The sequence below is a fragment of the Salmo salar genome, chromosome ssa03, assembly GCF_905237065.1.
Source record: "Salmo salar chromosome ssa03, Ssal_v3.1, whole genome shotgun sequence".
Taxonomy (NCBI): domain Eukaryota; kingdom Metazoa; phylum Chordata; class Actinopteri; order Salmoniformes; family Salmonidae; genus Salmo; species Salmo salar.
Window position 1 is genome coordinate 22923711 of NC_059444.1, and position 27911 is coordinate 22951621.

General features: G+C 42.3%; 1 protein-coding gene across 3 annotated transcripts; it reads right to left on the minus strand.

The window, feature by feature from the left end:
- smg7 (SMG7 nonsense mediated mRNA decay factor) lies at positions 1-27850 on the minus strand. 3 transcript variants are annotated; one of them, XM_014190668.2, is made up of 24 exons: positions 27585-27850; positions 25814-25845; positions 25324-25441; positions 24899-25031; positions 23904-24075; positions 23715-23786; positions 23407-23557; positions 23043-23178; positions 20699-20861; positions 20221-20380; positions 19952-20022; positions 19796-19856; positions 19552-19671; positions 18911-19328; positions 18576-18717; positions 18273-18412; positions 17806-18042; positions 17112-17480; positions 13466-13612; positions 12711-12797; positions 12286-12442; positions 7393-7563; positions 7064-7227; positions 1-2829 (listed from the first exon to the last, which is right to left on the minus strand). In XM_014190668.2, exons 1-24 carry the CDS (start codon positions 27608-27610, stop codon positions 2722-2724), a joined length of 3555 nt encoding a protein of 1184 aa, XP_014046143.1. In that variant the 5' UTR covers positions 27611-27850; the 3' UTR covers positions 1-2721. The 3 variants fall into 3 exon arrangements, with proteins under 3 accessions (XP_014046143.1, XP_014046142.1, XP_014046145.1); XM_014190667.2 differs by having other exon boundaries at positions 17806-18045; XM_014190670.2 differs by lacking the exon at positions 13466-13612 and having other exon boundaries at positions 17806-18045; positions 27585-27849.
- Positions 27851-27911: the final 61 nt, after the last annotated feature.

Sequence of the window (27911 nt, forward strand, 5' to 3'; positions counted from 1 at the left end):
TAGGGAGAACATGGTTTACTTTATTTAAAGGCATAGCCGATTCCACCATTTCTGAATGTCTAGAGAAAGACGAAACACAAAAAGCTTAGAACACAAGCCCATTTCTGGATGACCCCCCCCCAAACACAGGTAAACGGACTCCAACCTCGCTCCCCATAACCCGTGAAAGCATTCAGAATTCCAAATCCTCATGCAGTTTCAAACTCTCAGTGATTCTCTCCTTGATATTGAACTTAAACTGGGACACAGTGCTTGATGTTGGTTGGTCAGCTGTGCAGGGAACTGTTAATAGTCTCATTTTTCATTGCCTGTAATGTCCCACAGGACTATTAGAAGTATGGAATGTTACAACTGCTCAAAGTGCAGGGTTCTTTTCCACAAACCTTAATGTGGTAAAACCAAAGCCACTGTTAGATGTGTCAGTTTATCAAGGATGCAGCAGAGGAGAGTCCACATGAATGCAGTAAATGGCAGGATGCCAAGAGCAGAGCGCTTCTAACATTCTAGTGCGTTACCCCTCACTCCCTCTTCCGCCCATCTAGACAGCAAGAACTGGTAAGCTCAACACCACTGACAAATACCATTCATGATCCAAACACATCCAACCACACATTTGAAATCAGAACCCCTTTACAATGAGCAGATACAGGGCCAACTTTACAGCCCAGTTCCCCTCTAGCATTTATGTGCTAAATTCATTATTTTAATTATTTTTTTATAGCTTCTGGCTGAATATGTCCCAACATTCAGTCCAATCTATTTATCTTTTTAAATATAATTTTAATGTAACAGGAAAAGCACAATCACACAAATTAGACATCATTTAAAGTTGGGTTTAATAAAATGTTCTCTACATGAAAATAAAAACATGTTTTTCCCCTCATACAAGATATTAAGTCTTTGTATACCCTTTAAATACAAAATGCCTTTTGCTGCCTAAACCATAGAGGGTACCACTGTATATAGTCATATTTCTAACCCTATCCAACAGTGACCCCTAGACTCAACTGGCCTCTAACCCTGTTCCTGGAGAGCCTCTCTTGGTCTGCTGATTGTCACTCAGTGCTTCATGGATTTCATTATTTGGGGAAAAAGTCATTATCGGTCTTGGGCATTTCCGATAGATTCACACTGGCGTAACCCAAGTGACAGAAACTTAATACCAAACAACTAGTTCAGTTAGTTACACACCACAGAGGTATGTAAAAAGCTGAGCTATGACTTTAGACAAGCAAACCAAGCATGCAACTCTCCAGGGCCTAATATGCGTTAATTCGATAACTGTTGTGATTATAGTAGTGGTTGTGAAGAGGTTAGCATAAATCAGTCTCTCTCTCCTGTTCTAAGCCAAGTAGGGGAGTCAGGGACTACACCTGCCCTCTGTCTCCCAGCCACAGCCCAGCCCAACTGTCTGTCTGACGGTCTGTGTCTCGCTTGGCTTGTGCCCCATATTGCTGAACCAGCAGCTTTGCTGGACCCGTTTGCTTGTTTCCGTTACATGACAGTGCCAACCATGATAGTAATAATAAAATTTAAAAAAAACACTGACCAGGCACAAAGAGAGCCAATAAAGCTGCTTAAAACTATTAAAAGGCAGACCATGAACAAAATAAACAATTATGCAGATAAGCTAGAGTTACATTTTTACTCAAAGAAAGATGGGTAAAGAGAACATATTAATATCTACTTTCCCCATAAGCAGTAAACTATTGGACATAGTTACCCAGTATTTCATAAAGCTAAAACTGCTACGAACAAATCACAAAATACAGTATTTCTAATAATTGCAAATCTCTATTAGAGCTAATAATACTATCCCTACATCTATTTTCTCATCACCGTCTCAGTTTGTTGATTCTTTTGTTTTTGAGCGAACGTTGTGGTGAGTTTGTGAAGCGTTCCCGTCATCCTCAACTGACCTGAAGATGCTCCTCCCTCCTTGTAAAACCTTTACAGAAAGGAACCATCTGCAAACTGGAAAATCGCATCTATAGCATAATCTGCGTATCATTTTCAAACGGTTCTGTACACAGTATGATAGGCACGCTTTCCCCCCACTTTTTACCAACGACTGTGGCAATATAGCTGTTAACGCCTTCATTCGTTCATTCATAACCCGGCTACGTCGAGCCACACTCCCCCTCCTCCTCGCTCTCTGTCCGAGATAAAGAAAATTTTGTCAAGAATTCAGAAAGATCAGTCTTTCTTTTTTTCACCACCACATCTGTTTCAGGCCCACCTTGCCTTCCCAAAAACACCCCGCACCACCTTTAGGCTCCTCACTTCTCCAGTAGGCAAATCAAAGACTCATAGTAAATCCACACCAAGAGCAGCTCAAGAATAGTTTTCAGAGACCAGATACATGGAATCCAAGTGAGATGGACTGAAGGATGGTTGTTTATTCCCACACTCTCCAGAGGAATTCAGGAGGTATGCATGGTGACTGGCTGTCAGAGGTTTTCAGTTTCCTCAATGTAAGAATCGTGCTCAGTGAGGTGGTGTGGGAGGTGCTTGCACACCCTCGTTGCCATGGGAGGCACAGAGAGAGAGAGAGGGGAGAGTAGACTTGCACCAGTCCTCCTCGTCAGCAGAAGGGTGTTTTGAGCCTGTTGGGTCATCGTTTCACCTTCCCCAGCCTCCATATGCCGGTAATTCCGATTTGGAGCTCTTTTTTTTTTTACTTCTTACTTCTTCACACAAGTGCTTCTGACTGCAGGCCCTTCAGTGTGGAGGGTTCATGGTGCCCCGGCCCCTCTGCTGCTTCTGCTGCATAAGGAGCTGCTCCAGGGCCGAAGGCCCCGGCTGCATCATGGAGCTAGACCAGATGGACTGGGGAGCACAGAGATAGATTGAAAAGGAATTTAACAATATGGGCTGTGGCAGTCATGAAATTTTGTAAGCCGGTTATGGTCATGCAAAAGATAGCCAGTCTCACGGTAATTTACAGTTAAATAACAAACACGTTTAGCATTTCCAGGACACCACTCACACAAGTTGCTGATGCACAGCTTTGAAACATCTACATTTTAAGAAGTCTTATCAAAATCTAATTGAATATACACCATCACAATAAATCCATTTATTTTAGGTAGGTCTAAAACAAAGTTAATGATATGAAGAAATTGTATTTCAGAAGAACAGAATATGAGTTGGCCTACTGTATGTTATCTGGCTATGCTCCATGCCATAGGCTGTAGGCTTGTTCATTCAGCTGACAACATATGCTAATAAGTCATGTGGCATTATTTTATATTACATGATTTTATAGTAAGAAGATTATAATTGAACTTAGCTGAATAAAATACCAAAGGATATTTTTCCCCAGTCCAGAGCGAGAGTGCACATATGAAGTGGCTATGTTGAGAGTTAACGTTATCATTTGAAAAAGGGTCCTACACACTAGATTTAGAGTTATTTGGCAACTTTAGTTGTGAATGATACAAACTTTAGATATCAAAAGATATATGGGCTGCATGATGAGACTAACAGCTTACGATATGTTCCTTGCCTCAGGCGGCACACGCTGTTCTCTCATCATGTGATCATATTTTCACCCATCAGACTATCCTCAATTCAGTAATCTTTACAAATATCCAAAAATTGTTTTGATTTAGAATGACCCATTATCAAATGGGCAGGAACAGGGGCAAGACATGTCATCTGTATGCACTCGAATAGCGAATGGAGGCCACTTTCCCGCTGGTACATTTTTCACTTATGTCTGGTAGGCTATTCCGTTTATTAAGCTGTGCAAGAGGTGATGTTCTACCCAAACTCTGTATGCCATATGTTCTACAACCCTGTTCCTGCAGCTACCCAGTGCTAAAATTTGAGAAACCAAGTTTAATCTGTTTGGGAAAATCGATAGCAACATGTTTTAATTAAACAGCCCCTCTCTGCAATCTGAAGAAAGGAATGAAGGAAAGAGGGGAGGAGATGGAAATGCATGGTGGTGAGATATTCTGTAGCTAAAAGACAAGGTGTCAGCCTATTATTTATGAAAATATAACAAATGCCCTATTACTAGGCTATTCACAATCAAATACAAACTCACTATAACTGTTGGCTAACTCTGAATTTGTTGAATTTAGACTAGACCAATTATGTACCAAAGATATACTTTTGTGTGTGTACACTACCGGTCAAATGTTTTAGAACACCTACTCATTCAAGGGTTTTTCTTTACCATTTTCTAGAATAATAGTGAAGACATCAAAACTATGAAATAACACATATGTAGTAACCAAAAAAAAGTGTTAAACAAATCAAAATATATATTTGAGATTATTCAAATAGCCTCCCTTTGCCTTGACAACTTTGCACACTCTTGGTATTCTCTCAACCAGTTTCACCTGGAATCCTTTTCCAACAATCTTGAAAGAGTTCCCACATATGCTAAGCACTTGTTGGCTGCTTTTCCGTCACTCTGCGGTCTGACTCATCCCAAACCATCTCAATTGGGTTGAGGTCGGGTGATTGTGGAGGCCAGGTCATCTGATGCAGCACTCCATCACTCTCCTTGGTAAAATAGCCCTTACACAGCCTGGAGGTATGATGGGTCATTGTCCTGTTGAAAAACAAATGATAGTCCCACTAAGCGAAAACCAGATGGAATGGCATATCGCTGCAGAATGCTGTCTTAGCAAAATCTCAAATTTGGACTCATCGGACCGATTTTCACCGGTCTAATGTCCATTGCTTGTTTTCCTGGCCCAGGCAAGTCTCTTCTTCTCATTGAGGTCCTTTAGTAGTGGTTTCTCTGCAGCAATTCTTCCATGAAGGCCTGATTCACACAGTCTACTCTGAACAGTTGATTTAGAGATGTGTGTTACTTGAACTCTGTGAAGCATTTATTTGGGATGCAATTTCTGAGGCTGGTAACTAATGAACTTATCCTCTGCAGCAGAGGTATCTCTGGGTCTTCCTTTCCTGTGGGTGTCCTCATGAGAGCCAGTTTCATCATAATGCTTGGTGGTTTGTGACTGCACTTGAAGAAACCTTCAAAGTTCTTGAAATGTTCTGTATTGACTGACCTTCGTGTCTTTAAGTAATGATGGGCTGTCTTTTCTCATTTGAGCTGTTCTTGCCATAATATAGACTTGGTCTTTTACCAAATAGGGCTATCTTCTGTATACCACCCCTACCTTGTCACAACACAACTGATTGGCTCAAACGCATTAAGAAGGAAAGACATTCCACAAATTAACTTTTAACGATTGAAATGCATTCCAGGTGACTACCTCATAAAGCTGGTTGAGAAAATGCCAAGAGTGTGCAAAGCTGTCATCAAGGCAAAGGGTGGCAACTTTGAATCTAAAATATATTTGGATTTGTTTAACAGCCCTAGAATCAGGCCTTCATGGTCAAATTTCTCCAAAGAAACCACTATTAAAGGACACCAATAATAAGAAGATACTTGCTTGAGCCAAGAAACACGAGCAATGGACATTAGACTGGTGAAACTCTGTTCTTTGATCTGATGAGTCCAATTGAGATTTTTGGTCACAACTGCTGTCTTTTTGCAAGACGCAGAGTAGGTGAACGGATGATCTCCACATGTGTGGTTGCCACCGTGAAGCATGGAGGAGGTGATGTGATGGTGCTTTGCTGGTTACACTGTCAGTGATTTATTTACAATACAAGGCACACTCAACCAGCATGGATACCAAAGCATTCTGCAGCGATTGCCATCCCATCTGGTTTGCGCTTAGTGAGATCATAATTTGTTTTTCAACAGGACAATGACCCAAAACACACCTCCAGGCTATGTAAGGGCTATTTGACCAAGAAGGAGAGTGATGGAGTGCTGCATCAGATGACCTGGACTTTGCAATCACCCGACCTCAACCAAATTGAGATGGTTTGGGATGAGTTGGACCGCGGAGTGAAGGAAAAGCAGCCAACAAGTGCTCAGCATATGTGGAAACATCGTCAAAACTGTTGGAAAAGCATTCCAGGTGAAGCTGGTAGTGAGAATGCCAAGAGTGTGCAAAGCCGTCATCAAGGCAAAGGGTGGCTACTTTGAAGAATCTTGAAAAAGAAAAAGGAGAGCCGCAAACTCTAGGAGCCCAGATGCAATAATTGAATAGCCTAATAACCAACATTTTGACAGACAAGCCATCTTCATCAGGGTATAATGACAAACACTGCGGGTCACTAGTTTATATAGTTTCCCGTGTGGCTCAGTTGGTAGAGCATGGTGTTTGCAATGCCAGGGTTGTGGGTTCGATTCCCACGGGGGACCAGTACGGGAAAAAAAAAAGAAAATTATTAAATGTATGCATTCACTACTGTAAGTCGCTCTGGATAAGAGTGTCTGCTAAATGACTAAAATGTAAATGTTTCAAAGGACATACTTTGAAGAATCTCAAATATATTTTGATTTGTTTAACACCTTTTTGGTTACTACATGATTCCATGTGTGTTATTTCATAGTTTTCATGTTGTCACGATTATTCCACAACGTCGAAGAGAGTAAAAATAAAGAAAAACTCCAGAATGAGTAGGCGTCCAAAGGTTTGACTGATATATAAATACATAGAGCTCTGAGTACCAAGCCATTTGGACCTGATGGAGGAACAATAGAGCCATGAGTCCCAGGGCATTAGGACCTGATGGAGGAACAATAGAGCACTGAGTACCAGGCCATTAGTACCTGATGATCATCAGCAAGTTGGGTACTACCAGAGCATGTCCAAACTGCCTAAAGGGAGATTAACATGACTCAACAGTCACATGGAATTTTACTGTGGTCATGACTCATAACTGCCAGTGTGACTGTAATACAGTCAGCGCAACAGCCCTAGACAGGACCTAGAATACAGTTGGGGTGATATAAGTGGCAATAACAGGTGACATGCTTAATTCTAAACGACTAAAGGGGACTTTTAGTCCAGTAACTTTCCCTAAATTCAGATGTTTTCCAGAAGTCTTGGTTTGAATATTCCTTGAATCATTAGGGAATAATCTTGTAATCAAGGAATTCTCAAACTGGGATTTCTTGAAAACTTGGGAATTTGTGGAATGTTACCAGAAGGTATGAAAGGTGTGTGTCGTGCGGTACCTTCAGACTGTCCAGGAGCACAGTGGAGGAGTCTTCCATGGGCAACTCCTGGGCGGCCCAGGAGCTGCTGGGGGCGTTCCCCTGGTGCCAGCTGTTCTCAGGGGTTCGGTGGTCTGATGAGGATGACGCAGCGGGCAGGTAGTCCAGACCAAACCCACTCACAGCTACTTGACAAAAACAGAGATTCATTATATAAAATGCCATGACTTAAGAATAACACAAAATGTCTAGAAAAGGCTAAGTTGTTATACCAAACATTACATTCATCAGTGAGTATAAGAGGTAGACGGATATCATTTATATATTTAGATTCATGAAGGTTGACTTACGCGTCTTTTCCACCTTCCAGCGGTCGACCATCCTCCGGTCTCGGTTGTCGGGTGTTCCTATGGGGCCGAAGTTAGAGAAGGGGATGGAGCCATGGTTGTGCGTGGGTGGAGAAGAGGGTAAACTGCTTGGGTTGGAAGAATGGGGGGACTGGCTTGCTGGTGTAGAGTGGTCTGTTATGGAAATGGAGAAATATAATTACATGCAAATATGTCTTGATTTCTAACAGAATTTCTGCCTTTATAAAATGTTTTTCAATAAAATTATATTTAAATATTGACTCAGATGCTAAGGCCGGACAAAGTTTAATTACTGTTTTAAACGGATGGCCCGCCTTAATTTTCTCCATCCCCCGCAATTATTTACATTTTTTTTATCAGATGTTATTTTTTGGGCAATATATGCGGCGGTTTGTTTATAATGCACTGTCCTCTCTCCCTTGACATGTTACCAAGATGATGCGCAAGAGACCAAACAACCTCGGATTGGACAGTGAAACAAAGTGATGATACGCCACCGAGAACAGCTAGCATGTCCAGCAAAGTACATCGCCAGTGGCACTCACACACTTCGTACAGATCAGCAGCTCAATGATGTGATTGACTGTCTCCAAGGTGGGGGCTTTTCGTGGCAGCCAGACGAGACAATTGAAGCAGGATGCGGTGAGCAAAGTTACTGGACTCGAATTTAGTAAAACTTGCTCTATATAGATTGACTCTTCTAATTGGGCATGTTATAAACAAACATTTTTATTTTGATGATAGGCTATACTTTATGGCTGTATTTATGCATTTTTTCCAGTGCTACATAAAATTTGGCAGACCTAACTTGATTGACCCCCTTTCTACAAGGCCTAGTCTAAGAGAGAGACCTAATCATATTTGTATGAACACTTTGTTAGCGCCTATAGGAGATGCATTCAGGTAATAAACTCATTATACATCAACATTTTAATTTGATTACAATTATTTTTATAGTCTACTCTATACATCACATTTCAAGATTGGATTGCACTTTTTCCAGTGTTACATTCATTTGACCTAATTCGAATGATTGCCCTTTATTAACAATGGCATATTTTTCATAGAAAGGGTAGTCTATGATAGGCCTTTATATTTGTATTATCTTCATTTGAAGGCTATACAATTAAGTAGATTAATTAACAGAATTTCTCCAATCATTCTTTAATATGATTGCAATACTGCATTTTTTTTATACCAATGATTTATATGTACACTAGATTAGTCACAGGGGGTGCTGTTTTGAAGCCACCATGCCTCCATCTTGTAACTCCCCCACCATTGGAAGCTATAGAAATGCATTTATCAATATCTACATTTGCAATATTGCATTCGATTATACATCCTATGTGAATAATGTTCATTAATGTTAATTTGTGTATTGATTAGATAAATCAAGATAAATTAAGCTGAAATGTATATTTTCTATTGTTTATGCCCATATAGCCTGGACATTCGTTACCCGATTATCAAAAAGCACTCTGATATATGGACCCCCATCTAGAGAAGTACACAGAGAGGTTAAGCCATATTAGACAGATTCCTGCAATTACCACAAGGCCTTGGATCCTACAACAGATAACAGGAAACACGACAGAAGGAACCAAAACAAAGTCAAGATCAGCTTCGGGATCATTGCAGTCAGCTCTAGCTCAATATCCCAGCCCTGGGCACACCAGAATCACTTCACAGGTATTTTAATGAATGTATTGGGTCATTTTTCTATATCAAATAAGTTTGATTCTGTATGTATAACATATGGTGTCTGATATTGTAAAATGTCACCATTTATTCAGGAAATTTAAACGTTTATTTTCAAAGTGTAACCTTTATGTTTTAAACCTCAACTAAAACTGCCTGTATTCCTTGTTCACATTAGATCTCAGAGAAGATGCAGTGCATCAGAGAAGATGAGTCCATAGCAGCTTATGCATCCCACTTGGAGAAGGTGAATCAAGCACTGACCAGACGTCACCAACAGCCCACTCCCCTACGTACACCAGAGTCTGATGTTTTATGCTACACAGAGAGCATCATGCGGACGGGTCATCCCCTAGAGCACCCAGTTACAAGCTTTGGAGAAAGTGCCCCAATACCACCCCACTGGACTTTACTCCTGAAGATAGATTCCAGAGAAGGAAATGGATTGACAACTTGAAACTTCCATTGACTTTCACTTTGTACAAGTATAACTACCTAGGCACTCTGACATTCATATAGAAGGTATCCTCACATAACAATTGCGTTCATGAGACCAGGCTTCTGTCATCGCCACCCTGAGAAAATAAATACTAACATACCACACTAGAGCAATGCAAAAAGCATTCCTGAACAAATACACACATGCTGCCAAAGTCAACTGCTACTTCCTGAGAGAAATGTATCAGTTTGACAGACAGGATTATCAGCAAACAATGGTAAACAGGGCCAACTTGATGAGAGAGTATCCTTGTTCCTCCTTGATGGTGATGACCCAGACCTGATCATGGATTTAAAGAAGCTGAATGGCAAACCACAATCCTTTTGGGATGAAGTACCAAAGTATTTCAACAAATACACAGCTCAGGTCAGCGATCGCAGACATGTTGAGTACTTGTACTTACCCTTTGCTATATCAGTTGAGGACTTGTGTGACAGCGGAAAAGCGGCTTCCACCAGAAACTAAAATCCCATCAATTCAGTGGCAAAGACTGTAGTTCACACCCAGAATCCATGGTCTGTGTCTGCTCTCCAGTACACAGGAAGGTTTGACCTCAAGTTCATGGTCCAGTCTCGGGTGATAAGGGATATCAAGACAAAGTTTGTTGCAGTACAGTGGAACTACATTAAGCAGTTTGCCTGCATGTGGCAGAAGGACTGTGAAATGTTGTGTGGATGATAAGGCAACCATCCCTGTCGGAGAACCAGGCCAGCCTATAGGGACCTGTAACAGGCAGACATCCAAGCGCTCCTCCTGTGAGTGGGACAGTTCTAGCAGCTGCCGACCACGATTACCACGAGTGGACTTGTACTATCTGTCATGTTGATTGCAGACATCCCAGCATCTCCATCTAGTTCATGTCAATGACAAGGTGTTCCAGCCAACCAGCCCCGTTTCGACACAGTTGAAAATCTCAGTATCCTCAGAGGAGAGAACTACAGTGCAGATGTCTCTTCCAACAAGTCAATCTTGATCACTCAATCTGATGGGGGGCCAGACCACAGAACCACATACGCCTCTGTTCAAGCATGCCACACACTCCTGTTTGTTCAACTGGATCTTGACATGCTTATCGCCTGTAGAACAGCACCAGATAAACAGCTGGGCCAAGCCTGCCGAGAGAGTAGCCCTGGCTACCCTAACCCTAGGGAGAAGATGGAAGAATCAAATGATAAGCACGTGAAGAAGAGTAGCACAATGACAAGCCTAAGTGAAAGAGCCACCAAACAACCAGACCTGAAAGAGGCTTTTGAAAAGAGTATGCATCCTGTTGCAGCTCGTAAGTGGCTGGTTTGAGCACCTGAAGTGGAAAGGAACACACGTAGAAGTACATCAGCCCACAACACAGGAAGAAATTGCCAAAATTGCACAACAATTCAACATCATTGATACAGAAGTTGACATGATGCATGACCTCAGCAGAAAAGGCCATGACAAGGAACAGTACAAGCAATTCCAGGACAGTCATTTCAAGATGTCCTCCACATTTGCCAGAAGAACAATTTAAGAACTGAAGGTTTATGCCTGATCCAACATTGACAGTGGACAAACGTGAGCACCAGACATGTGACGATCTGTACAGCCTGGACACCACTGACAAGGATAGTCCTTCTCTGACACCAAATATAGAACATGTAAAGAGGAGTGCTGCCATGGTCAGTGCAAAGGTGAGAGCGACCATCAACTGTGTTGAACGTGAGAACCCAAGGTGCTTGTATGGCTGTCTAAAGAACAGAAAGCAGTCCAACGCATTCGGGATGAGACATTTCTTTTTACAAGTGGTTCAGAGATTTTCAAAGAAGACAATCCGTATCACGAGCAGATAGTTGCTTTCAAGGGGCTAACCTGTGGAATGCAAGTGGAGACGCAGAATTATTCAGCAATCAGTGTCATTCCCAGATGTGTCCATTGTGGATGTCCAGATGTTCTTGAGGGTGAAGAGGTGGTGAGGCTCAAACAACAATTCCAACATGTCAAGCCAATGTGCCCAGTGTGTGAGCAAGAAGGAAAGCAGTTCATTACGAGAGCTCCAATAAATCTTAAAGAGAAATGAACACCCTAAAGACCAGAATCAACAACAAATAAAGCACTAAACAGACCGTGCTGTTGAACAGTAAAAAGCAGCAGGTGATTGTGCTATTGCCTCTGACCACAGAACATTGGCCGTCATTTTTTATTTCCAGACGAGTGTACATGTTGAATCGCCATGGTTTGTTGACACCCAGTAGGCGATCTACTGCACAAGGCCAACATTAGTTATGGTGTCTTGAAGATGTTCTTGATTTTTAGAGTTCTTTTTATTTTCTATCAGGAATAAAGAAAAGTTATACTTCTCATTGGGTTTCATTTCTCATGGTTATAACACTAACATCTGCATTCTTTTTAAGAAAAACAGTAAGTTTTCGCATGGAATAATATAACTCTTGAAGCTCACATTCGGCCCAGAGCCTATACAAAATGCCCAGGACAATGTGGTAAAGTACTGTTATTCCTTATCCACTTAATGTTTCGTTTTTTGCTCGCTCGCCTCACTTTTCTCTGGGGAAAATCCATTAAAACAGTGAATCAATTTTGTCTGGCCTAAGCGTGTTATTTAACACTAACAGGGGTGCTGTTGTGATGTTTATGGACAGCTTGGTGTGAAAAGGGGGGAGGAAGAGAGCGGAGGCAGGTACCTGAGCTGGCGGGAAGGGACGGGGACCATGGAGTTCCTTCAAACAGGGAGTAGAGAGAAGGTTCCTGGTGAAGCATGGGAGCGTCGGGCTTGGGGTTGGGAGCCATGTTCTTCCCATAGGCCTGGCTGAAAATGCTGTTGTTTTGATAGGAACTCTCCTAAACCAAGAACAAAAAAACACATACGATCAAATGCCAGTCATACATTCCCCTTTAGTTAACATTAAACATGGCATTTAAAACCCAACTGCTATTTCAGAGCAAACCTCCTTAAAAAGAAGCTCAGTGAGACTACATTAACAAATCTGGCTCAGAGTGACCTTAAACCACTGCATGTGAGATACTGCAGACATTTTCATTTTCCACAAACAGTAGTCAAAACAAGTCTGGGGGCAGGGCGGAGCTTTTCCCATGCATACATACGGACCTGAATTGGGAAACCAGATAAGGGCATGAGAGAAGACGACTGGCCCATCACCTCAGAGCCACTTTCCATTCTTGACTGATTTGGCAACTATAGGAGAGTTGGGGAAAAGAGTTACAGTATCAGATGTGTTAACTAATAGCTTCTGATGAATGTCATTTATTCCATCAGCACATTCTCCCAAGTCGACGCTGCAGGTGTTTGTATGTTTGCTATTAATACTGATAGGGTTGCAATTTACACATGTAATCCGAGTTAGTTTGTTCAACCTGATCATGTACAAAATGTCTGTTTCTCTCATTATGGATAATGTAGGCATGCCTACAACATTTTACAGGAATCAAAAATGCAGTGACTGCTCAGAAGTACTGGGTCTATTTCTGTTAACATAGAATAAGGAACACAACCACACAATCATATCAACACTAGCCTGGGAAAATATACGTACACATTCTGAACTCTTATTTAACATATAAGCCTTACATTATTTAAATGAGCCATATCCCTCCCACTCTAGTATTCTACTCACATCCCGGACAATGCTGCTTAAAACTAGTTGTGAAGGTGAATCTGGGCCTGTATTCATAAAGCGCCTCATGAGTACTGACCCCGAATCAGGTCCCCCCCCCCATCCATGTAATCTTACTCCTTATGTTGTAAAACTGATCCTAGATCAGCAGGCTTTATGAATACGTGTCCTGATGTTTAACATGCTGGTTAAGCCAGGGGGATTACATTAAGAGAAATTAACTACGTACAAATATATTTCGTCCTGGAGCAGTACTAAGAGGGCCAGTCAAGGCCTGGTAGAAACCATGAGGCTTAGTAAAGGCCAGCTCTTCCTCCTCCTCAAAATCTGATATACTTTTTAACAGGTCTGGAGGCAGAAGAGGGGAGCTCTTGTCCTAGTGAGAGAATGAAGCAAAAAAGGATGGAAGGAAAAAAGAACAGAAAAGGTAAGCCAGTAAGAAATAGGTTGGCAAAGGGATAAGTTATCCAAAGATGTGGAGAAGCCAGTAAAAAGGTAGTAAAAAGATAGGCCTAGTTTTCCAAAGATACAGAAATACTTTACACCAAGCCCTGTCGTCACACTGGTTTTATGAGTCTAATTTACCAAAGGTATTATATAAGCCCATACACTGCAGTTGTTCAAGCATAACAATGACACCAATATAAGATGCTGGAGATTAATCATACAACCAGATAGTATTACAACTTTCAAATTCCTTCCTAGTCAAGTCGACCACCTTAAAAAAAAATAATAATGAAAATGAGGCCAAAACAGAAGTGGGAGGAACCTGAAAGCGTTATGTAACACTACATAAGAACAACATACAGTTGAAGTCTTGAAGTCCCTTGTGTCCTCCTCCCTTGTGTCCTCCTCCCAGAGTGCTAAGAACCTTGGCGTGATCCTGGACAACACCCTGTCGTTCTCCACTAACATCAAGGCGGTGACCCGATCCTGTAGGTTCATGCTCTACAACATTCGCAGAGTACGACCCTGCCTCACACAGGAAGCGGCGCAGGTCCTAATCCAGGCACTTGTCATCTCCCGTCTGGATTACTGCAACTCGCTGTTGGCTGGGCTCCCTGCCTGTGCCATTAAACCCCTACAACTCATCCAGAACGCCGCAGCCCGTCTGGTGTTCAACCTTCCCAAGTTCTCTCACGTCACCCCGCTCCTCCGCTCTCTCCACTGGCTTCCAGTTGATGCTCGCATCCGCTACAAGACCATGGTGATTGCCTACGGAGCTGTGAAGGGAACGGCACCTCCATACCTTCAGGCTCTGATCAGGCCCTACACCCAAACAAGGGCACTGCGTTCATCCACCTCTGGCCTGCTGGCCCCCCTACCTCTGAGGAAGCACAGTTCCCGCTCAACCCAGTCAAAACTGTTCGCTGCTCTGGCACCCCAATGGTGGAACAAGCTCCCTCACGACGCCAGGACAGCGGAGTCAATCACCACCTTCCGGAGACACCTGAAACCCCACCTCTTTAAGGAATACCTAGGATAGGATAAAGTAATCCTTCTAACCCCCCCCCCTTAAAAGATTTAGATGCACTATTGTAAAGTGGTTGTTCCACTGGATATCATAAGGTGAATGCACCAATTTGTAAGTCGCTCTGGATAAGAGCGTCTGCTAAATGACTTAAATGTAAATGTAAGTCGGAAGTTTACACACACTTAGGTTGGAGTCATTAAAACACATTTTTCAACCACTTGGAATGGCCATCACAAAGCCCTGACCTCAAACCTATAGAACATTTGTGGGCCGAACTGAAAAGTGTGTGCGAGCAAGGAAGCCTACAAACCTGACTCAGTTACACCAGCTCTGTCAGAAGGAATGGGCCAAAATTCACCCAACTTATTGTGGGAAGCTTGTGGAAGGCTACCGAAACATTTGACCCAAGTTAAACAATTTAAAGGCAATGCTACCAAATACTAATTGAGTGTTTGTTAACTTCTGACCCACTGGGAATGTGATGAAAGAAATAAAAGCTTAAATAAATCATTCTTTCTACCATTATTCTGACATTTCACATTCTTAAAATAAAAACTGGTGATCCTAACTGACCTAAGGCAGGGAATTTTTACTAGGATTAAATGTCAGGAATTGTGAAAAACTGAGTTTAAATGTATGTAAGGTGTATGTAAACTTCCGACTTAAACTGTAGCTCCCAATCGGTTGCTCAAACAACCAACAGGTATGGTCAGTCCAATAACAGATCTTTAAAACCTACATGCTGGACATATTTCCTGTGGGTCCAGGACAAGATTTCCGAAGCATACACCAGGCCAATAAATGAGTCCAGCGGAGACCCAATGGACTTAAATCCAACATTTAGTGTCGAGTAGGCTAATGTACCCTTCAGCATAGCCCAATACGCATCCTCTCAGCACTTTGTTACAGTTACACCATCCATATACCAAATCGTAAAACACACTAAAGAATTGTAAAAAATAAACATAAGCTAGGTTTCCATCCAATTGGCGACAGATGATTTATATGTCAATATTCTAAAATCCGCATTTAAAAACAAGCATATTTCCATCAGAGATGCGTTTCCATCAAATGGACTTGAGGATAAAAGGTTGTGCATGATGACAGAGCACAAAAATACCTTCTACGGTTAAATTCCCATGAATCGAATAAAAAGAAAACAAGTTAAACGGGTTTCCATTGCATTTTCAAAATGTTGTGTTAGCTAGCAAGTGTGTCCACTCTAGTATTGGCAAGTGCGCTCCAGCCAACAGCTTGCCGATACAGTGGGGATAGACCTTTAGCCAACATGATGAGATTATTATGGACAAAAGAGCAAGATCATTTTTATTTGTCAAATGACAGCCAAGCAAGCAGCGATGATCATGTCACCTGAATAAGACACGTCACCCCGCTCCTCCGCTCTCTCCACTGGCTTCCAGTCGAAGCTCGCATCCGCTACAAGACCATGGTGCTTGCCTACGGAGCTGTGAGGGGAACGGCACCTCCGTACCTTCAGGCTCTGATCAGGCCCTACACCCAAACAAGGGCACTCCGTTCATCCACCTCTGGCCTGCTCGCCTCCCTACCTCTGAGGAAGCACAGTTCCCGCTCAGCCCAGTCAAAACTGTTCGCTGCTCTGGCACCCCAATGGTGGAACAAGCTCCCTCACGACGCCAGAACAGCGGAGTCAATCACCACCTTCCGGAGACACCTGAAACCCCACCTCTTCAAGGAATACCTGGGATAGGATAAGGTAATCCTTCTAACCCCCCCCCCTTAAAAGATTTAGATGCACTATTGTAAAGTGGTTGTTCCACTGGATATTATAGGTGAATGCACCAATTTGTAAGTCGCTCTGGATAAGAGCGTCTGCTAAATGACTAAAATGTAAAAAAAATGTAAATGTAAGACCCTCAATATTTATTGGAAAGGAGCATCAAGCTCATCACAACTTATTTCATCTGTAGCCTAATAAACTGCATAGTTTTCCGACGTAGTGGGAGGACCACGTCCTCGCATGACACCAAGTTTACTTCAAATATTGATTTGATAATAAATCATCATCATCATCATCATCATCTCGCACATAAAAGCATTTCCACAGACATGTCACAATTAATTTTAACAAAAAGATCCCACCTTGTCTAGCGTATTTTGTTTTGTTGACATTTGGAAATGTCGACTGTCGTGACTTTTATCCGGCATACACTTTACTCACATAAAAAAGGTTGGATGGAACTGGTTATAGAAAAGAAAGAGCACAAGACAACCCTTCCTTCTCCTTAAACTCTCCAGTCCCTAATTTGCAGCGTTCGGTCCCAAATGGAACCTGGTCAAAAGTAGGGCACTAAATAAGGAATAGAGTGCCATTTGGGATACAACTTAGGTCTAGGTGGTTGAGGAGTACACCAAGACTCACCTCAAAAGGAGGTCCTCTGGGTGTGTTGTCCTGGTCTGGGTGGAAGGCCCCGGGGGGCAGCCGCTTGCCCATCCTCTCCCCCACCATCGGTCTGTTATCCCCAACGCGGTAGGAAGGGTCCCAGTAAAAGTCCTGCATTTTCACATCCGGGTACTTCATCTTCTTGTCCATGCTGTTCTGCTGGGGCACCGTCTGCATGGCGTACTGCTGCTGCTCAAAGAGCTTGAGGGGGTCCTGGGGGCTTCCCATGTAGTAGGGCTGCTTGACAGGCATCTGCATGGCCTGCATCTTCTGCATGGTGGGCTGGGTCTGGTGCTGCTGGGCCTGGTGCTGGCCCCACATCTGTCCAGCCTGATCTACCTGCATGTACTGTTGGTCAGGAGGAAAACAGGACACTTCTCAACAACAAAAAAATCCCATAACTAGGCAAGTCAGTTTAGAACACATTCTTATTTTCAATGACGGCCTATGAACAGTGGGTTAACTGCCTTGTTCAGGGGCAGAACAACAGATTTTTACCTTGTCAGCTAGGGGATTCGATCTAGCAACCTTTCGGTTACAAGTCCAACACTCTAACCACTAGGCTACTTGCTGTCATCATTCCTGTAAATAACCATTCTGGCTCTCAACTGACTGGACTGATGTTATCTATTAGTATCTTACCAGTCCAGAACCATTGTGATCTATAATTTACCTGCTGCATCCCTGGATGGTGAGGTGGGCTTTTGCCCAGCTGGACTGGCTGCACAGGCTTGGTGGGTGACTGCTGCTGTTGGACAAGAGCCTGGACCTGGAGCTGCACCTGCTGCATGGTCTGGGAAGGCTGTTGCTGGCCCTGGCCCTGGGGGGCCCCTTGGTTCATCGCCCCCGGCACTGACGGCCTCTGCTGGCTGTATGGAATGTGCGACGGCTTCCCAGCCTGAACCTGCACCTGCTGGATGCCATGAAATACATTTTTTTATGGTATCGTTTTTTGGTTCCAAGCACATTTGTATTTGTTTGCACAAGAGGATCAGGGGGTGGTTTTCCAAATTAAACATAGTCCTGGACTAAAAGTAATTTTCAATGGAGATTCTACATGAAAAGTCCTTTTAAATCCAGGATTAGGCTTAATCTGTGTCCGCTATTCTGGCCCTTAGAGTTGAGCACGTCTCCCTTTACCTGCTGGGCACCGGGCTGCTGAGGGTGGGAAGCCGACTGCAGGAACGGCCCGGGGACAGACATGCCCGTAGAAAACGTAAAGCCGGGATTCATGGAGAACGCCACGGGAGGAGGGATCACATAGGCTGGAGGGGGGAAACCTGGAAAGAGCAAGTTAATTTAATTTATTCACATGGCAGAATACAATTGAACTGCAAACAGTTTAAACATAAAATAGAGAAGGTTATTCACTACTCTTAGATCTAAAAATCTTTTAAGTGTAAAACTTTTCAATCTAGGCACTGTGAGAGGTGGTGCTAGTACCTTGTCGGCTGGGCAGTGGAGGGAAGGCTCCCGGGTGGTGGATGGGGATGAACTGGGAGGAGCAGGTAGTCTGGGTCTGAGTGACTGGAGTCTTCCTGGCCTCAGACACTGGCGTCTTCCTCATATCCGGCTGGGCTTTCACCTGCATGAAAACACACAAACTCAGTCAGTAAAGTAGTTAAGCCTTCAACCACAGTAAACATGTCTGAATCCCAAAGGGCACTCAGTGGGCCCTGGTCAAAAGTAATGCATTCTATAGGGGGAAGGGGCCATGTGGGATGCATACATACAATCACAGGATATATCCCAACTTCAAGAAAAACTATTTATTTGACCTGTTTCCCTGCGTCTGCAGCTTTCTCATGGCTGTTCTTCTTCACCTCACTCTTCCTCTTGCCATCCCTCTTCTGCTCTCCTTTTCCCGGCACTCCATTGCCTTTGCCGAAGTCCCTCCGTTCCTTCCCTGCCTCCTTCTGGTGGTGATTGCGGCTGGGCTCCCTGCTCTGCTCCCGGGGCTTGATGTTCTCCTTGAAGGTCACCACGGGCCTCTCGCCGATCTCCAACACGCTGTTCTGGGTCTTGCCCATGGACAGGACTGACTTCAGGCCCATGTTGCCCTCGTTGGGGGTCTGCTCACTGTTGGAGGACTCCTGGAGCACAGGGGCATCCTTCTCCTGGGGCTCCTCGATGGCCAATTCCTCGATGTCGGTGATGAACAGCAGCAGGCCGTCGCTGACTTTGTACTGAATCAGCCTGAAACATAGTACACACAAGATTACTTTATTATCCAATGTACATGGGAGTCCAAAGCAAACTTGTCTTCTGCTTTATTCCAACCCCTCCAAAACACAGGCCTTGTGAAATACTGTTGCATCTTTTAAAAGTAAGCAATTATTCAAAGATGGAAACTGCTTTTATATTTTTGTTATGGATGTGGTAGTTCAAAACAGTAGTGGGTAGAGAGAGGAAGACTCACCCTGGCTGGTTGTCTGCCACCCATTTCCCCAGGCTGATGAGCCTCTGATGACGGGCACGGACTGGCAGACCCTCCTTGTCCACAGCAACACCCTGGTGGCCTTTAGTGAAGTCAAGGGTCCTGGAAAAGGAGTACACCAAAACAGACCAGGGTTAATACAATAAAACATGGAACATGGTATGCACACAACGACACATTCTATATGGAAGAGAGGCTGAGACAAAAGGGGATGTACTGTATGTACCGTAGCGCTGGCCTGAGAGCCAAAAACCCCTGCAGTTCAAACTCCTCTGGAAGTGGAGTCACTGGAAGAGAGAGGTAAGGGACATTGTCTCTAAATAATCAACAAAAAATGAAACAAATTTGCATATCAAAAGCAGAGATATCGAATGGCCATTACTTGATGCACAGGAAACATCATCTTCCTTTGGTTGGAAACTGTTCAGAATGGACACCAGCCAAGGCCAAACACTAAGGCGAAATAAGAGCAAAATCTTGTTTAACTAAATGCAGACAATACAAAACCACATTCAAAAGTATTACTGCTATTGCTAAGATCTAAAAGAAAAGAGTCCAAAACAAATAACACGCTACAACACCAGACAGGCAGATTGTATCTAAACACCTAGAGGGTAAACAGTGACATTGAAAGAGAAAAGATACACATACTACTGTCGTCTGTCCACGGCGCCGTCCTGAAAAACGGTAGGTCGTAGTTTGAGCCAGTCCAGGGACACCTTGATGGCTGGCAATGGACATTCTCCCATGATCTCCTCTCCTCGGTTCTTGTTCAGCAGTGCCCGGCTACACATGACACCAAGAAATGACACTGTGGGAAAGGAAGAGGGCCTTAAAACACCAACAACAACCTGGCTCCTTGAATCATTCCAATTCCACAGAGTGAGGTCGAGGAAAGAGTTCCAGGTGATCTGCTAGTGGGGCCGTGAGAAAGCACCCTGCAGTTGACACAGTTCAATCTAAGATAATTGATTTGGTAACATCGATCTGTACTTCCAGATTATAAAAAAAAAAAAGCAAGTAAAACTTCAAATCTAAAAACAGCAGTTGCATCACCGCGAACAGCCATGTCATCCACAAGGTAAGTTGTATTGTGCATATTGAGAGACAATTGGAGTCGGGGACATACTGAAGAGACCGAGAAGTTGGAACCAGCCGATTTGCTCCTCGGAGCTGAAGCTCTGGTCATCTGCTTCATTGCCGAAGTCCCTCAGATGGTGCAGCTCAAACATGTTGATAATTGTGATGTGGACCAGCTGCTGGGAGCTGAAGGCTTTCTGCAGAATCAGCCGCTGCAAAAAAACAAGGGTGTTTAAGCTACTGTCATATATGGAATTGGGGTAGCTTCAGACATCGTCGGGCAGTTTCCTAGACACAGATTTAGCCTAGTCCGGAACTAAAAAAGTACTTTCAAAGGATATTCTCCATTGAGAATAGTTAAGCCCAGGACTAGGCTTAATCGGTGTCCGGGAAACCTGCCCAAACACTTTCATAGGAAGGTACATATCCAAGACCACTCTATTATCTACCCTTTCAGACACACTTCAGAGTATGTTGCCTATTATTTGTTTGTTACAAAATGTGGATTTTTAAGATCTGCTAATATTTGTTTAAAACCCAATTCAGTCTTTTTTTGCCACATTCTTGCCGGGATAAGCTTTTCTAATCGCCAGTGCACGGCAAGTTGGAGTAGACATGAACCAATGTCTATTTTAATAAATCCATTGAATAAACACCATCAAAGAAATCAATTATTCATTTGTTTTAGGCAGGTCTTAAACATAAGACTAATAAAATGTATTCAAAATAATAGAATGCCATATTTTGCTTTTAACTATGTTATTAGTCTGTGCAGCCTGATGAAATCAATAGTTAGTTAAACAGACAAGACACACTTAGCCTACTATAATCAGGGTAGCCTATGAATATAAATGAAATATAACACAAAATACAAATAATATTTTTAACCACACAACTTGAGTCACAGCAACGTGTGGAACCGCTGTCATAAAAAAAGGTGATATTTTATAAACAGAGCCCAAGCTTTTCTGATCCACGTTTCATCTCTTTCCTACCCCCACTCCACTTTGTTAGGGAGCAGGGTCTTACACTGAGTATCCTCATCATGATACCGATAGAAAATAATAGCAATCTAGATTTTCCAAAAGCATGCGAGTCTCATGTTCATGCCTCACAACCTCCGTGGGCTTTTAGACAGTTGCCTATTCGTGATAGAGCAAAATAATAGGCCTACTCTTGATTTAGGCTACATTATTGCATGCTAAATGTTTCTGATCAGTGATAGATGAGCTTTACCACCTCCACGCATTTGCCCAGCCAGAGAATTAACCAAATATACAGACAGATTCAGTGAAACAAAATCACATAGATTGATTAAGACAAGTCACAGGCATTTGGTCTGAAGAGCAAAATAATCCACTTGTTAAATTATACGGAACTAAAATATAAAAACGCAACAATTTAAAAGATTTAGCTGAATAGGGTTTATATAAGGAAATCAGTCAATTGAAATAAATTCATTAGGCCCTAATCTATTGATTTCACGACTGGGCAGGAACTTAGCCATGGGTGGGCATAGGCCCACCCACTGGGGAGCCAGGCACAGCCAATCAGAATATGTTTTTCCCCCAACAAAAAGGGCTTTATTACAGCCATAAATACTCCTCAGCAGCAGCACCCCACCAACTTCACAAGATGATCACGAGCAGCACTCACCTCAACTTAGCTAATATTTCCCCAAGCTAATTGTAGCTTTACCAATATCCAAACGGCGATTCAGTAAAAATTGAAAAAATGATTTAAAAAAAATAAAAAATATAATCGGACATTGTTTGATATATCAAGACGATCGAGTCCCCACGCTTGTCTCAAATCAGCGCTGAAATAGTTGACCACACGCAGGTATAGGCTATTGCTTCAAATGTATTATAACAATTGGATAACAGTAAGCAACAATTTGATGGCTTCAATTGCATTAGCCTACTTTACTCCGATATTTACGTAATTCAGTGATATTTATTCAAACAGGAATTATATATGGATCCATCCAGTTGTGGTTAAGAAAACAGTGCATGAGTGGGCTATGCGAAAACATGGGTGAAGGGACATGCCTTGCAAAGTTAAGAACTGCCAGGAGGATAGTAGTAACGGGCGCTGCCTAGCAACCATCCAAGACCTTAAGAGCATAGCGTGCATGCCAATGCTGCCTCAGCATTACAGATACATTTCATACTAAGCCGTAAGCAGAACATTACCGCAATCATGAATAGGTCATTAGGCAGAAATAAAATAGAGGCTTTGTCGCCAGTAATACCTTCATCTATAAAGAAAAGTCTGCAAAAAGTTGACAAGATGCTTAAGTTGGTGGGAACACGTCTTGGTTTGAAAGATGTATATCCTTAGTTCCCCTTCACAAAGTATGCAAGGATTTAAACTTTACTTTAAAACATTACCTGAAACTGTTCTTCCAGCTTCTCTCTCAGGTTGTTAAGCTTCTCCAGGCTCTTGCTCAGGTAAACATGACCATGGAACTTGATGAAGGCCTTGATGAAATCTGACACACTCCACTTTGTTTTGACCTCATCACGGCTGAAGACGAGACAGGGATTAAGTATACATGGAACAACTTTAACTCCTAAAGTCCATACACTGTAAACCAGCTGGGTGATATCAACACCGGTTAAGATGGAAATCAAAATGCTCATTAGTCCCATCCCAAATGATGGTTGATAAAGGTGGAAAAATAAATAAAAGCTAAGCAAAACATCTTCAAAAGAGCAGTTGAGATGAAGCTACAATAAAAATGCTCAATGATACCTTTCAACGGCTTTAGCGAGAGCTTTCTGCAGGTTGGTGGAGGCTGCAGGGAAAGGGAACTTGACGGCAATGCTCCTGCAGTAGTAGAATATCGTTGTGAGGTGGTCCCCTTTAGAGGAGGCCAGGATGGCCAGCTGATTGTAAGGCTGACCTGTTGGAGGAGAGACATTGACAGATCAACAGGTTGACAGAAGACTTCATTTACAGAAATGATTTCCTTGTCAGGTGAAAGAAAAAAGAAGCACATTAATGCTGTGTGTGTCGGTAAACAAATACTGTACAGGAAAACTTCTGTATAAAGTACTTACCATTTGAAGGGACAAGTTGAGCTGCGTGTCTGTAATAGGACTCCGCTTGGCTGGTTTGGTTGCGATATCGTGCTGGGGGGGTGGGGGGGGGGTAGTAGCATATAAGCAAATCTCCACAAAGCATTGCTTTGACCACAAAATGATCTGCACAGTTAAATTATTTTGTAGCGATAATGTGACAACACTCACCGATGTCTCCGAGGTGGACGAGACAATGCTGGCAGATATAAGAGCAAGAGCTGGGTTGGGGTTTTACAATGGCGCTGGTGTTGGTCTGTTTATTGCTGATAATTCCAAGCTGAGATGACTTCACACGGCAAGGCAAGTCCACGTTGAACACAGTACACAGCTCCTGTAGTAACTGTTAGAGTCCAGGATCAAGTATTATTAAGAGCAGCCGAGTTCTGCGTCATTTTCACATTGTAGATCTTCAAATATAATGTCATGTGTAATGTGTTGACCCCAGTTTCGAAGTTTGTTTTTAAATGTCTGATGTATGAATGTTGTTCTTTTGTATATAATGTTTTCATGTTTAGACAGGAAGCTACAAAAGTATTGGGACAGTGACGTTTCTTGTTGTTTTGGCTGTGTACTCCAGAACTTTGGATTTTAAATTATACAATGAGTGAGGTGAAAAAGTGGGCTGTCAGCTTTAATTTGGGGGTATTTTCATCCATATCGGGTGAACCATTTAGAAATTACAGCACTTTTTGTACATAGTCCCTTCATTTTAAGGGACAAATTCACTTGTGTATTAAAGTAGTAAAAAGTGTCAGTATTTGGTCCCATATTCATAGCACTGACAGAGCTCCAGAGTTCCTCTGTGGAGATGGGAGAACCTTCCAGAAGGACAACCATCTCTGCAGCACTTTTTTTTATATACACACACACACATATTTTTACGTTTGTTTATTTTTTGCTTTGTCATTATGGGGTGTTGTGTGTTGATTGATGAGGGGAGAAAAACAATTTAATCAATTTTAGAATTAGGCTGTAATGTAACAAAATGTGAAAAAAGTAAAGGGGTCTGAATATACTGTGTGTATGTGTACACACACACACACACTTGTTTTTATGGTTATGACATTTTATTTTCATAACTGTCTTCATCCATAAACATCGGTTATGCAGTTATATGGCAATTGTGCCAGCCCTCGTTAGGCTACATTGTAGTTGCAACTTACTTGTGTGTAGAATCCACTAGCTGCCTCGAGAAATAGGGACAGATTGGCCTGCACCTCACTTCTATTGGGGTTGGCTCGGTTCTTGGCTTGACTCTGTAGTGTTGTTATTTGATTTTTAAAAGCATGGTTCCAGCTGAAAAATAGAGGAAATCAAATACCTTTTAGTTTAATCAAACAGCTGATGATAATCAATCTAATTCCAACAATACAACAGTTGTATTGTGCTTGAACGCAAGCTGACTCACAAAACTTATCTACCGTTTTTATAGTTGTCTTCCAATCTTATAAATATAATTGTATAATTGAGGACCATCTAATTGTTAGGAAGCAAGACTAAGACCCCTAGACCTAGCAAGAGAAGCGATAGTAGTAGGCAGGCTAATCGGTTTCATAACATAATCAAAGTAATGTAAACTGGGGCTTACAGATCTTGCTCCACTTTCTTGTCCAAAGCATACTCCAGGTCAGTCACCAGCATCTTCTGGTACAAGTCCTGAAGCGCTTGCCTTGAAGTCCAGACCTCTGCTGCACCAAGCTTAAAATCTAGGGGAAAAGATGACACTCACTGATCTTTTATACACTTCAGATGGATTACGCTGCAGACTAAACCACTAGAATGAGATTATATTTCTATAGGCTAAACATCCTTCATCAAATAGGCCTACAACAAATACTGTGAGACTATTCATAGATACCATGGGATACATATGCAGAATATGACAAATTAATATGCAATCCCTGTCCCAGCTGTGGGGATTATCAACATTCAAAAACAGACAAGTATAAAAGCTTTCAAGAACAAAATATCTTTTAATGTCAAAAGTTTTCAAAAGCAATACTGTCTGCAATTCATACTCTATATGCAGGGGTTGTGGATTAAAACAAAGCAAGCCCAAATTTGAGGTGTGAACATACCTGTCATGTCAGCCTTCAGGGCCTCTGCCTGCCTGCTCGGTTGTAAACAAACAAAAGAGGCGGCAAGCTAAGTCAATCAATACAGACCCAATGAGAACCACATCTTCCGACGCTACCTAGTATAAACCATAATGAATTAAGATCAGTGTATTGGATATTTAAAAAGATTAACATAAACTATGGGGATTAAAGACAGGGTGTGCTAGTCCTCTGCCACTAATTCCTAAATTCAATCAAACATGTAACAGGAGATTGTATTTGTGGTTTGACATGCTGGAAAGGGATAGGCTAAAAACTACTGACACTACTAGTTTCAATGGAAACTGAGCACTATTTGCCATTAAACAGGAGGAAACATGTTTTCGTCTTATGTAATAGACTACTTCTCATGATCGCATCTTTCCATCGCCAATAGCCTACTTTATTGGATTACTATGCATTCAAATGATACAACACTACTGGTATCTCGTAAACTAAGCAAAATTGGCCATATACTGTTGTTATTATCCTTCATCGTGTAGCTCAATGGTCGGGCTAGGGATGAAGAATACTAATATACAGGGCTCATGCTACCAGTGTAGGGGGTGAAGTGTTTCTACTCCTGTATTACTTAAAGCACGATTTTCTATAACATCCCAATATCTGTCAACGAAATATGAGTTAATTCCTCTCTGATATAACAAAGGACCTGTATATTTTCATAAAAACAGCAAATTATTGGTTTCATTTCGTGAGAGATGCACAGTGAAGTGTCAATCCAGCAAACTCGCACTCACAGGCCAAACTGGAATGCATGTATACCAAATTGAATCAAGCGTTAGCCAAATACTGTCACCAGTCGCTGGCTGGCTACGACTTTAGATTGATTATAGTGGATGAACCTATGGTTACATTTGGCTTGCTGACTTTACTTGGCGTTTGATTTACAACATCCTTGCCTGGATAATCCAATGTCACTGACACTAGTCTGAGCTGCTAGGTAACGTTTTGCTAAAGCCAAGGCCCATGTTGCCAGCCATTTAAAAAATATTTATTGTTAGTAATCAATGTGGACAGAAAGGTTCACTGCAGTGACTAATGTTAGCTAACTAATCCAGTTTAACTAGTTAAACGGTAGACATCCGGACTCAGGTTGACATCCATTAGCTAACTAGCTACCAAGCTAAAAACGACATGCCCAGCAGGCTAACGTTAGCTAACTACCAAACAAGGGCGCTACTAGGTTAGCTAGCTAACTGCTGCCTATGATCAAACTAGTTATTCGTTCGCTATGTAACGCGCTCGAGAATTACCTTAGTAACGTTAGCTAGCTATCCATTTTCCTTACGACACATACTACTTCCATTCCGTCGCTATGGAAATAACCATTATGGTTAGTAAAAACTTGGCTAACGTGTTATCGTATCGACCGAGCAAGCTAACGTTAACTAACTAGTCATCCTAACGTTACTAGCGAGCTAGAAAACTACTGTGTACTTTAGCTCACTAACATGCTAGCAGTAACACCCATAGCTAATAACTGACTCTACTCGCAGTCAGATACGTTTTTAACACGAATAAACAACAAGGATGGCACCTTTAGTGAAATTTCGTTCAAATAGGTAACGTTAGCTGCTAGCTCAAATAACGCGTTTTCCTGTTGTGCGTTGCTAGCTAACGCTGCTGGCTAATTAGCTAGACAGAACGGACATTTATAGCGATAACACAAATAAGATTAAGCAGTAGGTGAGAATAAAAAAAAAACTTATAAAATGTAGAATTTCAAATTTACCGTAAATATTGGGCGCAGAGGTTCATCCTGTCCGATCGCCGGTCTTTAGACAACGACTGGTCCAAAAGCAAGAGCTACTCCCGGCGCCATATTGTTCGTCACTCTGTCACTAACAGAGCCACCGGCCCAGTTGCTGCGTTCTTGACAACTCTGAAACTCAAAAACCTCTGAGTTAAAAATTTGCGTACGGTTTTTGTGTAGAGCTTCCTATTGGTTGATTCTGATACTTTCCGAGTGGGAAACTCTGACCTAATCTTTCTACGAGTATCCAAGTCGGAATGTCCGAGTTCCGAGTTGTTTTGAACGCGGTAAATGTACACCATGCAA